Genomic DNA, 16194 nt, shown 5'->3' on the forward strand with positions numbered 1-16194 from the left:
TTTTGTGATGTCTCCTTTCCCTGACATTTGTAGTTTAGGTTCTTTTACCTAGTTAATTCTTACATCTTTAACCCCCACACAGTTTGCAGAACTTCCAAACAAAGTTCTTACTGAGAAAAGAGCTGGTAACCAGCAGTTCTTTACTCTGCCAAGAACCAATTTACGAGATGTCCCTGATAAGTGCTTATTGCTGCCCATCCCAGGAGAGGTGTCAGGCTCTGCTTTGTTGTAAAATGGCTTATCTAGCTATAGGTCTGAGAAGACATGCTGTGCCACAAAGAACAAGCTTTTGACAATCGTTATTTATAAAGGCCCTTGGAGCCACCTACAAAGAAAGCAAACTTACAAGTCACTTTTTCCAGCGGACATCTTCACCTCAACTGACATTGAGGAGTTCCTGCGAGAGGCTGCCTGCATGAAGGAGTTTGACCACCCCCACGTCACCAAACTGATCGGTAAGACAGCGCTGCTGCTCGTGCCACAGAGCACCTGCTGTTCCTGCATGAGTCCACACAGCCTGACTCTCCCCAGCAGTGCTGGTGCAGCCTCCTCTGTGCTGCCTGGAGTCCTGCATAGGTCAGCACTGCTCCTTCCCAGGCCCCAGGGAGCTGGAGTGTAATGCTCCCCACACCTGCTCTCACACAGCAGGAACAACCATCTCCCATTTAAGATGCTTCTTTGGTTCTTGCAAATGCATCAGGGAGACTTTGGCTGGCTGAGGCGTGTCCAAACTGCTGTGAAATATGAACAGGTGGGCAGGTAGACTGCAGATAGGAGGAACATTGTGCCTTTCCAAAATACTGAGTAAGAAACAAGACATTCGTGGGTGGACACTTTGGAGTGCAGGTATTTTCCAGAATGTGGAGATTGCTCTGCAGAGCTTGGGGCTGGGGCTGTCTGGTCTGGAGTGATCCTAGAAACAGTTATAGTTGGTCCTGCAAGAACAGCTGAGAGGCACTAGGCTCTTAGTACAGCCTCTGAAGTCAGCAGGGTTAGAGGCACCGTAATACCACCTGCCATAAAGGCACAGAAGCTTGGAGCATGGAATCTACCCACCAAAACTGCACATTTTCCTCCAGATCTGTGAGAGGAAGGCGCAGCAGCCTGTAAGATTCCTCCTGGGAATAATCTGTTTGCTAACACCCCTTTGCTGTGTGTGTTCTCATCAGGAGTCAGTCTACGAAGCCGTCCCAAGGGCCGTCTCCCAATTCCCATGGTGATCCTGCCCTTCATGAAGCATGGAGACCTCCATGCTTTCCTGCTGATGTCACGGATTGGGGAAAACCCATTTGTAAGTCTGTCTTACTGTGAAATTCCTTCTGGGAGGGTAGGGATTTTCAGAGAGCGTATTTGGGACACTGGCAGGTGGTTGGATTTTAGTACCAGAGGAGGTTGTGAGATGTGACCTTAAAGTATTTAATTCCGTGCATGTTGAGGATCAGCTCCTCCATTTCATCCCACCCCTCCCTGTATTCCCCATCCCTGCTCTGTAAAGTGGCAGCAAACCTTGCAGTTTTGTCATATGTGCTTGAAAGCCTCCGGGAGCAGAACCTAAGCTGTTATTTCTTACAGAACTTGCCTGTTCAGACACTCCTCAAGTTCATGATTGACATTGCCAGTGGGATGGAATACTTGAGCTCAAAAAATTTCATACACAGGGACCTTGCAGCTCGGAACTGCATGTAAGTGATTCATGAGTTTCTAGAGAAAAGAAAGACCAGAGTGGGTGAGGGAGGGAGGGATGAAAAACCTACTGCATGACTGAAGTGTGAGGGGTCCTGTCTAAGAATGCTGATCTTTGAATTTAAGTGACAATAGACACAGGGGAGTCATGGCCATTGTGGTGGAGTCTGTGGTGGTGCTGCTGGGAGCAGGGAGCAACTCCTGAAGTCCCGCTGATCTTTGAAACAGACACTTTTTGTAAGGAACTTTTCCATCATTGGTCAGCACATAGGGTTTCATAGAGTTGATTACAATATGTGTTTGTAATTAGCCACTCCAGTGGCTGTGTGTCAGCACAGGCTATTCATTCCACCATATAAAGTAACCAACAAGAGGGAATGGGTTTGGCTGGGTTAGGAGGAAAGAACTTCCATTGTACCGTGAAGTCTGTATTTCTGGTATCTATTCTGAGGACTTGATTATCACAATATAAGAACTGTAGTTTCCTTGAAAGCTTATGGAGAATGCCTCTAAAAATAGTTGCATGGTGAACGCATTATATGATCCCACTTCACTGTTCTTGACACCAAGCTACCTTGACTGCTTTGGAGGAAAGAAAAGTCCTTTTTTTATCCTTTCCACTCTACTTCTTCCACAAAAATGGAATAAGGAACAACTCATTGTGACAACAGAATTCCGCAGCTGAACAAAACCACAACAACCAATAAAATCCACGAGACACAGATTTCCAAAGGCATTTCAGTGTCCAGATGTATAGGCAAAGAGCCTTATAGTTATGATGAAAAATGATGGGTTAGCCTGCCTTGACATTTATGAGAAACCCATACTGATTTTCTGTTTTCGTAGACATCCTCCAGAGGAAGCTGAATGCCTATTTCAGCACATCTTCTGGGGAAAGCAGTGAGTTCTTTCTGAGGCCCGGGAGCATGAAGTGTTTGTGGGCTTTACTTGGATTATCTGCCAACATGTATAGGTTTAAGTGGGTGACAGAGCAATTCAGACCATTAAGCAGGCATGGACAGGAGATGTTGCAGATCTTGCAGTTCAAGCAGTTTTAACAGGCAGTCTAAAAAAATCCTATGATTTTTTTGATTACCAATATGGGGTGCAAGCCTTGGTGATAGCAGTGAACATTGCAGATGTCCTCTGATAATCTGGAAACAGCAGAAAGTATCTGAGTTTGCTTTGTGTAGGAGACTAGACCATCTGAACCTAGCCACTTCCTTACTTTCTTAGTCATAATTAATTCCCTGTTAGTCTGAAGGAACTAGTTTGAGACCACTAAGCTAGTGAGCCATGTACTTGAGTTCTCTGAATTTTGTTTTTTGTTTTGTTGGTTTTTTTGGGTTTTTTTGCCTGAGGTAGACAATAAATGCTTTCCTTTCCTCAACTGTGAAAACTTTCCCATAGGTTGGATGAGAACATGAATGTGAGTGTTGCAGACTTTGGACTTTCTAAGAAAATCTACAGTGGAGACTACTACCGCCAGGGTTGTGCCTCCAAGCTGCCAGTGAAGTGGCTTGCTCTGGAAAGTCTGGCAGATAACCTGTACACAACACACAGCGATGTGGTGAGGTTTGCTGTGGTGCATTGGGGACCATTTGTATCCTGCTGAAGTGGAGGAATCCCACAGAGGGTGGGAGGAGGCCCTGATGACAGGAAAAGGAGTTTACCTTGTGTTTGAGGGATGGTGCTACCTCTGCCTTGGGTGCTGTCAGAACTCAAGGCTAAAAATATATGAGAGTGGTTAATGGCAGAAGACATCAACCCTTTTCTTCTTGTTGTTCTTTCATCCTTTATTTTCCAGTGTTTATCCCCATCCCTCTTCTTCATCTTTCTGTTCCTCCTCTTCCTTTTCTTCTCTTTATGCAGTTTCTTCTCTCTTGCTCTTTTTCCTTTCTCTTCTGCCTGACAGTTTGAAGGTGACATTTGAAATGCGTGTAATCCACACACTTACATGCAAGTGCAGCAAACATACTCTGTGCTGTGGAAGGCATTGCTGGAACTCCATAGATCTGAATACATCATTGCTTAGACACTTCCCTTTGCCCCTGGGGAGCAAGGCTAAACACATCAATCTGAAATTGTTACTTATTTTCCTTTTGAGATTTTTTTTTTTTATCTGACATCACCTTCCATCTTCCTTGCTGCCTTTTGATCTATTTTCACACTAGTTTTGTCCTTCAGTCCTGTGGACTTGCCTTTCCAGTTATCCCTGTCACAATGCCCTTGAAGAGATAACCAAGAGTACCTTGTAATGTGGATGCTGTGTTGCCCAGCCATTGCTGCATCCACTGTAGACAGGGTTTAGTGACTGGTGATCACTAAACTGCTTACAACAGACATGGCACAGGGGTTTGCTTATGAAAATAATAATTTTTTTCACCTCACAAACCTTGCAGTTTAGTTGAAAAGTACAACTGTGCAGTGTAGAGCAGAAAATAATGTGAGCCATAATGGTTTGTTCCTTGCCCTGCTTATTGGCTAAACTCTGCTTTCATTTGTGCCTGTACATTAATAGAAACACAGAATCTGATTAGATTAATTAAGGAACTGATTTATGAGCCCCAAACCAAAATCTTCTAGCTGGGAACCAAAAAAGTGAACCAAAACTTGCCCTGCTCCACTGCAGGGGATGGGGCTGGGCAGGGCCTTCAGCTGTCTCCTCTCAGATGATGTGTCAGCATCAGCAGCATCTGGTGGGTCATTTCTGTTTTCTAGCTAGAGTTTGGATAGTCCTTGCATCACTGCTGCTCAGATGACATTACCCAGCACAGTCTGAGCAAGCCCAGCGAGCAGGGAACAGTCTGTTCACTTGTTCTGTGTGCTGTTCTCTTTCAGTGGGCGTTTGGGGTGACCATGTGGGAGATTGTGACCCGAGGGCAAACCCCTTATGCTGGCATTGAGAATGCAGAAATCTACAACTACCTCATCAGCGGGAACAGGCTGAAGCAGCCCCCAGAGTGCCTGGAAGATGTGTGAGTACTTCCTTACCCTGCTGACATGATTTTTTTGAGAAATTTGGCTCTCTGGAAGGAAAGAGAGGCAGCTGGCTGGGACGCTGATCTGAATCTCTCCACTTTCCAGTACACAGAGCCATTCACTAGAAAGTCCCTGGGTTAGCTACTAGATACTCTTTGCTGGCAGAGCTCCCAGGAACCTGTGGTAACTACACAAGCAGCTAACTTGGCTCAATGGTTTCAACAGTGTCAACATTAGCAGTTCTTGGCTTTGTGGAAACTGTAATTGTGTTTCCAGAATCACTGAACCCTGCCTCCTCAGGCCAGCATCTGAGCAAAGGGATGAGTTCCATGGCACACCCTGAAGGCTGAATAGAGAGGCAGTCTAGTCAGACTACAAGGAAACTGGATTGCAGAGGCAGTGGCCTGCATGTGTCTTTCAAAACTTGGCCCAGTTTTCAAAATTTGATCTGCTACGATCAGAAATAGCAGGCTGAAAGAGAAGAGGGCAGATGGGACAAACTTAGGTTGTGTAGATCAGTGTCCCACCTTAAATTACGTCTAGGAACAAATCCAGGACAATCTTGAAGGTTCTGGTTGTAGACATTTTCAGACTTTCAGAAAGGACCTAGACAGTCCACAGGGCAGCAGGCAGCCACATGCTGCAGCATTAATCCTGCTGCCAAGGGATCACTCTTGGCCAGCAGGTCACAGGAAATGTTTGCTCAGGAACCCTTCTTCCACAGGTGGTGGTTGGAAATTCCTGGTTTCCTCACATGGGGCTGGGAACCCCCAGGGATTGTCACCATAACTTATTCCAGGGTAAAAGCTTGCCTTGCCTGGACAAGGTGAAATCATTTCACTGAGGGCTCAAGCAAGGCTCTGTTTTCTGTGTGTTGTGCCCAAAGCAAGATATAACTATGAGCACTGATTCTAGTGGTCTAAGACCTCTTTCCTCCCTCTTTCATCCTGTTCTGATGGTGGATTAATTCATGTAGTTGCTTTCTCCTTTTCCTTTTTTCTACATAGGAAATAATCTGTACTCATGTTACTAAAGCTGAACACTTTTATCTTCTCAGCAGGTCATTTTAACTGAGTATAAATGAAAACATAGTTACATCACTGCTTAAATTAACTACACATCTGTGTCTTGACTGCTCTGAGTAGCTTTGATTCCAAGTTGTGGAGCTTTTGGCTGTAGGATTTTAGGGATGTAGAAAGTATAGAAGAGTCTCATAATCCTACTAGATAGGCACTGGAGAAAAATCCATCAAAAACTACTGAAAAGGTACAAACATTGTTTTGTGAGGTGCTTGAGCTACAGATTGAGACTTGAGAGAACAGACCAGAAAGATCTCACTACATGCTCACCCTCGGCTTACATGCTTTCCTCAAGTGTTGCTACTGGACTCTGTCGGGCATAGGGTACAAATGGACTTTTGGGCTGATTCAGTACAGCCAGTATTTTTCTACTTTTCCTTCAAATGGATTATGCTGATTGACAGCAAAAGTAAAAGAAAGTATTTAATGTGGTTGCACAGAATTGGAAGTTTCTGTTTTATCTGCAGCATTTATAATTATTTCTACTATTTGTGCCGGATGTAAATCAGGATCAAGACAACTGAACCATAGAAGCTTTCTGTAAAAGTAGTGTGAGATCAAAAGCAGTAAATCTGATCGCAAGGAATACAAAAAGTAAAATCAAACCCATCATGAAATGCTTTTTTCCCAGTAAAGGCCATATCAGATTTTTTTTTTTCCATGTTTAAGTACAACTGAGGTTCATTTGTATGCAGTGTTTTTCAGTGCCAGCACTGTGCTTTGTTCCTGTTCCCTGCAAAACTGGCAACAATACCACCATAAGAATGCAGCTGCCCTTCTTGCGGGTGATGCACGAGGAGGAGCAGGGCAATGGCTCTGGCTGTGCTCCAGCACCCCGGCTGGAGGCCTGGCTGGCGGGAGGGCAGCCAGCAGACACCGAGCTGCCAACGCTGCCCCAGGGCAGGAGAGCTCCTCTTCCCTGGCCCGAGCATGGGCCAGCAGAGCCAGTGACTGTCTCCTCCCTGGGGCAGCCAGAGCTGAGGTAGCTGGCGTTTGACCATAGGAGGAAGGCTGCAGGATGGGACCGGGGCCAGGTAATGGCCCTGAACATGTTTTCTGCAGCAGGGTGGTACCTTCGTAGTTGAAAGGCCATTTCAGCATCCCTCTTCCAGCACTGAAACCGTTGTCCATTCTTTAACAGCCCCCTAAACAAACCCAGTGTGCCTTTTTCCAGGCCTGTTGACAACCTGCCAGCAGCAACAGCAGCACACTTCCTTTAATCTGGGAGCGCTGAGTTAAAGAAAGGCGTAAAAGAAAGAATGCTCTGGAAAAAACATGCACCTCCCACAGTTTGATCTTTGTTTTCTTCCTGTGATTTATCTGCTCTTGAACCAGAATTCGGAGGGATGGCTTCAGCTGTGACAGAGATTGTGAGGGTGGTTTTTGTGGATAAATTCAAAAGCTATTACCTGATGATGTCACACTCACAGTCCTATTCTAGCTTCCTAGAGACAGTGGAACAAGGGCTTTACCAAGAAATTCAATATACTTTGACAAGGCTTTTGGGTTTTTGATACCATCTAACTAACTTCTTTGACCAAAGGGGGAATGCCCTTGAAAATGGAAAGAAACAAGAAATTAGACCCATAATGGCCATCCATGCTGTCACCTGTGCAAGGCCAAAGCTGACAGGTTCTGTGGGAAGTGTCAGTGTTTTTTAAAGTTCACTGCTCAGAGCCCCTGTTCAGAGGTGCAGGGCATGGCTGCTCCCTTTCTCAGTGTTCTTGTCTCGCTCTGTTTTGCAGCTATGATCTCATGTGCAGATGTTGGCATCCTGAGCCCAAGCTACGCCCCAGCTTTGGAGTGCTCCGCTCCCAGCTGGAAATGATTCGCGGGAGGATGTCCACACTCTCTTCCAGTCAAGATCCTCTCTATGTCAACATTGGGAAGGACAAAGAGGCGTCTGCAAGTGACCCTGTCCTGCACGCCTCCTTTGGAAATATGGATGCTGAAGAGACTGTTGCTGGGGCAGCTGCTGCTGTCACAAGTGACTATCGCTACATCATGAGCCCCTTGTGCCTTGGAGATGATGCTGAGGGTGAAAGGCATCCAGATGGACAAGAAGGGGAGGACAAAAGCCTTCTGTATGAGCTAGAGACAGAAGGAGAGAAAAGTTGCTAGCCTGTACATAGCAGTGACACTCTGCTTCCCTGAGGCTGGATATGTGCAGCATGGTGCTGTGTCTCCTGGGGCTCTGATGCCAGATCTGGAATGGCTTTGAACAGCACTGTCCAGGGCTCTTGGGCAGCTTTTGTAGCTTTCACCACCTGTGTGGGCTGCAGTGGCAAATAGCTTGGAAGAACTGCAACCCCAATGACCCCTTATATCTTGGTGGGGGGAGACAGTAGGGTTACAGGTTGACCACATCCTGCTGAAAGGAGTTCAGAGCTAAGGTGGCAGTCAGAGTCTGTGCTCTGCTTCTTCTCACTGAATGCTGGAGCAGAGCTGAATACACCTTCTGTTCAGTCAGTGCTTGCTCTTGTGTAGATGTTGTCTTCAATCCTGGCTGCGTGACTTTGGGACTGGTACCTCTGAAAACACTAGTGGGTATTTATATTATCATTCAGGACAAGAGGGCAAAATTCCCCTCGTGTTCACTCAGCAGTACTGCCTAGACTTGTTGCCTACCTCAGTGGTTCTCAAACTGATCAGTGGATCTGCTCCTTCCCAGCACTGAATTTGAACATCTGGTTCTTTTCATGCAGTGACATTAGCTGCTTCCTCAGTCCAGGGCTCATTTAAGAGTTTCAGACATTTTGGTGAGCAAGGAAATTCGGAAAAAAAAATGAAAATCCAGCATTCCTCTTCTCCCCATGTACCTTTTTTTATGTCTTTCTTTTTCTTCTGTTCGATGCCAATTCAGGCCTGACTAGACTTTGCAGCTGACATTAAAATGCAAAGGGAGGGAGAGAAGCTGGCTTGTGTGAGGGCAGAATCCAACTTCAAAGGAATAGAAAGGAAGCAGTGTAGAGAGGACTTAACAGCAGTATGGGGAAACAGTGCTAATTAACGCTAAGTGCTGCCCTGCAGGAGAGGAAGAAGACTGAGATACAGAATGACAGACTTGCTCAGTTTCAGCAGGAGCAGGATACAGCACTTGCTTCCAAGTTGGATTCTTTCAATCATTCTCTTTATTAGTCCTATATCTTCTTCAAATGACCAAGAACTGCAGCTGCTATAGTGACATGTAAAATCAGTTTCAGGAAGTTGTGTGTCTTGGGGGGAGGGATGAACTGGAAGATCTCTTTCTGAAGAGAGAGGCCTCATGATGAAAAACTCGAGAACCACTGGCCTTCCTATTTAGGAGGTTTTCTGGCATGCTGTAAAAGCCACATAAAACGTGGAGTAGTATCACTGCAGCCTTCCAGACAGGGCAAAATTAAGGGTTTTGCTCTTTGGGTTTTGTTTTGTTTTCCAATCAGCATGTCTGACTCACTGTAACTGCAAGTGCTTGTGTGGTTTTTTAATTTAATATTTTACTGTAAATCAGCATTTGTTTTGTGCAGTGGTTCCCAGCAAGGAAGTGCAGTTACATCTTACTCTACTTATCCTAAATATTTGCTAGATCTTAATTTCTTTTATTTTAACTGCGCTGAAAACTTGGCAGTATTACTTAGGATTCCACATCGCACTTCTTCAAACTAATACCACAAATGTCAGCATTTACTGAGTTGGCAAAGGTGGGACCAAAAAGTCAAATAAGATTGCAGACTTGGTATCAGAACACTCCACCCTTCGATACCCAGTGTTTGCTTATTGTAAGGTCGGGGTCTAAATATAAAATTCAGGTCAAGTTTCAGCCCTTAGTGGGAACTCTTCCTAGGGAAGGGGAATTTCAGCCTGGGACCTGAGCAAGGGTCCTTTCTGTTAAGTTTCCTACTGAACAGAGATGTCCTACAGGTGTCTCCAGAAATTCAGTATGGTTTCTCAGTCACAGATACAAATTCTGCCATCTTTCACCCCAGGTGGTACAGGGTTTTCTCTTCACTTAGCTGGAATGCTGTAAATGCAGGTGAGAAGATAACACCTAACAAAGGGTAACAAAAACCTGTGCAGTGCACTTTTGCAGTGAGGGCAGAAGGCTACACTCCCTGCAGCTGCCTAGGAAGTGCAGATGTACATATAGACTCTAACTCTGGGAAGCATGTCTTTAGTTTTTATGCATTTTTTAATAATAAAACCTGTACTGTGTTTGAGTTCCAGCCTCTTAACTGTGGCAGAACGTGTGGTGATGCTCACTAACTGTGTGGGGTCATAGTCAGCCCCAGCTGACAGTCATCTTTCTTCCTTCACCAAGCACAACTGAGCTACTTCTTGGGGCAGAGAACATGTTTGGCCTGTCCAGGTCGCAGTTACTCTGCATTGCTCCGGCCTTGAGATTGTGAAGGCCAAAATCTGATGGGCAGAGGCTAGTGGTTCCACAGAGAGAGGTTCTGTGGCCAGCACTTCGCAGGAACAGGGAAAAAGCCCTTCCTGAGACATGGTGCTTCCTACCCAGGAATGCAACACCTTTGTGTCAGTTCCTCCCTGAAAATTGTCACGTGCACCCATCCAACTACTGGCAGTGCTCTCAGTGGAAAAGATGTTTGGAGGAGGTAGGTAAAATTCAGCTCCTGACTCAAATGTTCCAAGCACAGCATAAAAGAGTCCCTGGATTTCCAACTTGCAGAGAAGAAAAGGTGTACCTCACGCTTTTATTCTTCACAAGCAAACAGCATGCTGCACGCCCTCTGCCTGCAGCTCACACAGAGAGGAAGAGTGATAGGAAACGGCACAAGCACTCACCCCCCATCTGCAATGCAGGAAAAACGACTTCTGAAGCATGAAGCAGCTGAATTACTTGATATTTTGAGGTTCCAGTGCCCAGTGATGTCCCTTAGATCTGGTTCAAATGATGAGTTAATCCTTTTGCATAAAAGCCTGGACAGACCAGGTACAAGAGAGGATGTGTTGTGGGTGGGAGAGGCAACACCAGAAGAAGAACTAGTGAAAAAAAGAGGGAGGAAAAGAGATTTTAAAATGGGGACAGATGGGATGAGCTGTCAAGAGGGAGTCAGAAAGCAGAAACATGAAATTTTATATATGGCATACCAGAACAGAGATGGCATTGCCTCAGCTGGGACCAAGCAGGTGTCTGAGTGGGGGCTGGCTGTGTGTTTTGGTAAAGGATGAGGTGCTCTCTCTGGTCCAGCCCAGGTGCCCTGCACTGTTTTGCTCTCAAATCACAAAGATTCTGTACAGAGCTGGCCTGGCCCTGCATCTGCTTGGAGACAGCACTGTGATCCTGACCCCAGGGAAGCTCCAGCCTAACAGCTCTGATTTCAGCACCAGCCTGGCACACTGTTTTCTAATTAAACAAAATGTTTCTCCCACAGCCACTCCTTTTTTCCACCACCTCAGCACAACAGTGCATTCCCTCCCATCTTCCCAAGCAGCAGCCCTTTCCCTGTCTACTGGGGCAGTGGGGTGTCCAACATCTGCACCTTTATGCTGAAGCAACTTCTGTCCCATACGGGTAAGCCTGACCACACTCCTTCATCCACATCTCCCTGAGGATGAGACAGGGTCTCCTTTTTAACAGAGGCTCAAGCCACTTGGGGAAGTTGCCAGCTAAGTTGTGAGGCAGCATAACCCCGCAGCACGTAGCAAGAGCACAGCAGAAGCTCACAGCACTGCCTGTGTTGTATAGGAGTAGCTAGCGCAGGGGGAGACATGCCCCTGTCACCTCCAGTGCCAGGGCTGGCTGCAGTCACAGCCTCTGACTGGGCTGTGCTGGCAGCTCAGCCTACAGATACGGGGATGCTCCAGCCTGATCCAGTACCTGACCATGTGGGGAACGGTGTGTTCAGGGCTGACAGCTCAGCAGATGCTTGCAGTGAGTGCATGGATATACCTTGGAGCTACTGCACAGCTACCCTGGAACCAGCCACCTTCCTTCTTGACTTGTGTTTGGAGGGAAGTGTTGAAGCCTTGACTCTGTAAAAACACCTTCTAGAAGTGAAATGCAATTAATTTTGAGTAAAAATCTGAGTTTCGCTGACCAGTGAAGGGAACAATATTTGCACATAAATATTTTCCTGATTTACATCCTGTACGTTGCTGGCAGTATTCATCCTTCCCTGATGCTCAACTATCACCACCTTTTGCAAATCATCTTATCTTTTACCAGGGATTTCTGTAAGGAACCCTCATAGACAGTCCTAATTTTATACTGATTTGTTATTTCACACCTGCTGTGCTCCCTTAAAATAGCAAGCTGTTCTACAAACACTGGATTCCTATGGATTTGGATCCAGTGGGTGATTACAGCCTCTTGATGAAGCTTGCCCCTAGTTAAGGTTCTTACAAGACCTTTTCCCTTGGTGGAGTCTCTGGTATCCAATACTCACTGAATTTCCATCTGCAGTGAAGGTACTGATGTGGAAGTAATAGGGTCTGCCACATGCAGACTTTTTTCAGAAAACTTGTAGGAACTTAATTATCCTTCAGACCTCAATCTTGACATCGCATTTGGCTGAAATAAAGCAGTGGATTCAAGAGCTATTAGGGCCAACACGTGCAGCTGGTGATCAGAGAGCCTTGTTACCATGGGAAACAGAGCTAGAAATCAATTACTTAGTCCAAGAATAGAAAAGACCGATGGACATGGGTTTTGATTGCATTTTCTGTCATACAAAAGGAATTCAGTGTCAGTATGAATCAGACCTCAGTCACTGCGTCGAGGTCTAGCAACAACAAAGATGATTGACTCTTCACTTCCTAATTACTCCATGGATCCTCCAGCTTGAGGCATGCCAAGCCAAGTCACTCCCAACTGCAGTTAGGTGAAATGGAACATCTTTTTGTTGTTTGACAGTAGGACTGAAATTAGGGAACAGGTATCTCAGCAGTACAGAAGGTATCTAAGCAGCTTTTGTTTCCTCCAGTTTCTTTTCACTGCTTGAAATAGAACTGAAAGAAATGTGAGACCCCAGGAAACAGATGGCACTTGTTGATTTAAGTTTTGCTCAGTTCAGTATAGATTTTATAGAACTGGACTGGTTTCCAGAAGAGTCTTTATAGGAGCTGGCTCTTGCCAGCATGTGGTCTAAGGAAGCACAAATTCGTGACAAGGAAAGAGGGCTGGCATGCATAAATGATGCAGCTGGAGTACAGGAGATTGCAGCACATGCTGGTAAATGTACAGTGCCAGTAAAGGTGGCAGAAAGGGGGAGCTGACATAAACGGTGGGTCATTGCAGGGAAGCAGACTGTACACTGCAACATGGCAGTTACTGCAGCAAATTCAGTAGGTCTCTGCTTTCTTAGTTAATATATAGTTATTAATATAAGACAATGATCCTGGCTGCTACCCTGTCATTACCTGAGCTGCGTGGGAGATTGCTGCTGCCTCTCTACTTTGGCCAATGAATGCCTCTGTGACAGCGACTTCTGCTTGTGTGACATGGCGCTAGCCAGAGCAGAGAGCCCTTAGGTCACTCGCTGCTGCCTCTCGCTGTTTCTTCTTATTAAATTACTTTTAAAGAAGCTAAAAGCCCCCAAGGTTCACATTGCTAGATGATGTAAAGCAGCTTGCCTCCCCAACATGAGGCAAGGTTCAGAGCTAATTAATACATTTCCTGGTATTATTTGTCTACAGAATCCCTCCTCTTACGCAGAGATACACAAAGAGAAAGAGGAGCAGAAATACTGTGCAGGCATGTGGCAGAGCATATGAGGAGGGACTGAGCTTTAACAGCCTTTGGCTGACCATGAACCTTGTACCCGAGCTGCAGGGTGGAAGGGCAAAGGAAGATGGAGGCCTGGGGCTTATGCAGGGGACCCAAACTGCATTCCAGAAAGAAGCAGACACTTAGCTGTTGCCCGTACCTCTGCAAAGTAAAAAAACCTGTGTCAAATCTGAACCTCAAGGCATAGCATGTCATCAGACACCTGGGGCAGTTTAAGACCCTCTCCCTAATATTTGCTCCCTCTCTGCTGTAACTGGGGACCCCATCAGCCAGGGCCAGCAGTGCAGGTGCTGCTGAGGGTAGTGAAGATGTAGCTGGTGATGCACAGAAAAGGATGAAGCACAGGCACATGTTTCTACCAGCACTGCTGAGGGGGTGGAAATCTCTGGCAGAGCAAACAGCCAGTGACTTCTCACACTCCCTCCCCCCTGTCTGATTCACTCCAGCTTGTCTGCCAACACTCCCAATTACGGCAATGCCCTTCCATTGAAGCTGATACGCTGGGCTGTACCTGGGGGAATGATCAGGCTCACTGTGTGAAATCTTTCCCATATTTTCCACCTATTGATGAAGTCTCCCTGGGTCACCACTGAAATTGATCACGGCTGCTGCCCTACCAGCCAGCAGGTTTTTTCTGCAGGCATCATCAGGCAAGGATCCAAATGAGAGAGGCTGAACCTATTAATTTATGGCAGAAATTAGCACGGCTCAGTATTTCTCTGTTTCCTTTCTTAATATACTCTGCAAAAAATATTGCCAGTCTGCTGAGGTCTGTCAAGCTGTAGGGTAGGGAGCTGCAGTGCTGGAACTAAAGACACAGTTGGCTCAGGGAGTTCTTTGGGGGATTTATGTTCACACACTTGACCATTGTAATCTCAGTAGAGCAAACCTCATTTCAGAGGCCTCCTGCACTGCAGGTGTGAACCACCCACTGCTGGTAGTGGTGCAAATCTGTGAGAAAGGCACTGAGATCATCAGAGCTTGATTTCTGGCATGAAAATAGCACAACTGAGGGAAGGATATGGTATGTAACCTGAAAATGCACCCAGTCTGCCTATATACCATGCCCTGACCTCTCCTGGGTGAAGATGATCTGCTGGGATGACGTTGGTTTTCCTCCTTGAGCCCATTCAGCTGCTGAAGCATTATGTAGCACTGCTGAGCCCTGATGCTGATCCCACAGCAGGGGCACTGCGCTGCAGCTCACGGAAGTCCAAGGGATGATGCCGTCAGAAGGCTGGCAAGAATTCAACATCGTGCTTTACAGCTTGCATGTTTATCAGAAACCTGTGAATGTAGAAAACAGGCACTTTCCTGTGCTCCAGGAAGGCTCTAAAATTTTATGAGAAAAAACGAATGGATTTATTTTCTCAGTAAACGATCATCACTGACACGGAATTTGGCAAATAAAGAAAAAGCTGTTCTTAGCACAACATCAGTGCAAATGGGGATTAAATCTTAAAGAAGACAAGGCTTTCTGTGCCCTTGCCATACAGTAGTAGGATGAGGTGTATCTGTGTTTCTCCCACAATTCTTTTCCTGGAGCTGTTAGCACACATGGAAGCAAGGCACTGCCTTGTTTTCACCAGGTGTGGTTAAAGGGCACAACATGCCTTTCCCTCAGTGCAGATGAACCCACAGTGGCTTCTGTTACCACAGTTTCTTCACACTTGAGCTTTTGCTTGCAGGGAGAATGCTGTAAACAGGAGCAGGCCTTGGTGGTGGGATCCCTCATGCACAGAAAAGCCCAGGGCAGCCTGAGGTGAGCAATCTTGAGGAAGTTCAGGGATCAATTCAGTTTCGCACCCCTAGGGCCAGCTGCTGAGGACTGGCCAGCAAACCCGTGTTGTCTGCTCCAGAGAGAGCCAGAACAGCTCAGAGAGGGCAGAGGTGGGCTAATGTGCCAGCTGGGAACATTTTGTAGTCTCTAGCATGGGATTTGTGTCTCAGAAATGCCAGTCTTCTCTCCTACAGAAGGAATTGGAGCTGCTCTTGGGACTCATATAACAGCAGACTTTGCCTGATTTTTAAAATCCCTCAAATTCATTGTTTATGATCCTAAGAAATATGCCCATAAAGGCAATTGAACACAGGCCTTTCAGAAAGCTGAAGTCATCTAATGATCTGCAGGTCTATAGGGGAAACCCTTCCCAGCAGGTTCTGTTTCCCCTGCAGCTCTCCCTGCTGCCTGCTCAGCCATGAAATCCTATTTTGCATCCCACAATGCAATTTCAATACCTCCCTATGACCACACTCTCCTTCCTGTCCCTGCCCTTAGTCAGATTGAGAACAGCCATCCTGCCTGGCTTGGGGCAGCCCCAGCACCACCAGCAGTCCCTGATCCCTGCTAGCATTTACACCCACAAGGATACTGTGCGTGACCAGACAGATCCTTCCCCTTGCTGACCAATTCAGGATCTTTGCCACCATGCCACTGAACTGTTCTAAGGGTCCTTGGCAGCAGGTACATTTCTTGAGATGGCCTCAGTGCTGTACTCTGCTCAGTGACCTTGCTGGGAAACAGCAAAGAGTAATCCTGCTTATGTTTCTGAATATATTTTTATCATGATTCAGCTGTCAAGAAGGAGTAGCAGATTGCTGAATGAGAGAAAAGTCTGTATTCTGGCTACATACAGTCTAAGAGTTGGGAGATTTTCCTGGCCAGACTTTACCTCTGCTCAGTTATACCTATTGACTGCTGCAAAACTACAAGAAGCAACT

At 46.2% G+C, this 16194-nt stretch overlaps 1 protein-coding gene across 5 annotated transcripts in view; it reads left to right on the plus strand.

The window, feature by feature from the left end:
• Positions 1–9940, plus strand: part of TYRO3 (TYRO3 protein tyrosine kinase) — a 41464-nt gene extending 31524 nt beyond the window's left edge. For all 5 annotated transcript variants that reach the window (XM_005522488.3, XM_088057655.1, XM_014252137.2 and 2 more), the window contains 6 exons: positions 363–455; positions 1170–1291; positions 1573–1682; positions 3094–3253; positions 4525–4661; positions 7490–9940. In XM_005522488.3, coding sequence (XP_005522545.1) covers positions 363–455; positions 1170–1291; positions 1573–1682; positions 3094–3253; positions 4525–4661; positions 7490–7865 — 998 coding nt within the window. In that variant the 3' untranslated portion in view covers positions 7866–9940. The remainder of the gene's footprint in view (positions 1–362; positions 456–1169; positions 1292–1572; positions 1683–3093; positions 3254–4524; positions 4662–7489) is intronic.
• Positions 9941–16194: the final 6254 nt, after the last annotated feature.

This window comes from Pseudopodoces humilis, chromosome 7 (assembly GCF_049639895.1).
Source record: "Pseudopodoces humilis isolate 2021_Gansu_Grassland_sample_001 chromosome 7, ASM4963989v1, whole genome shotgun sequence".
Classification (NCBI taxonomy): domain Eukaryota; kingdom Metazoa; phylum Chordata; class Aves; order Passeriformes; family Paridae; genus Pseudopodoces; species Pseudopodoces humilis.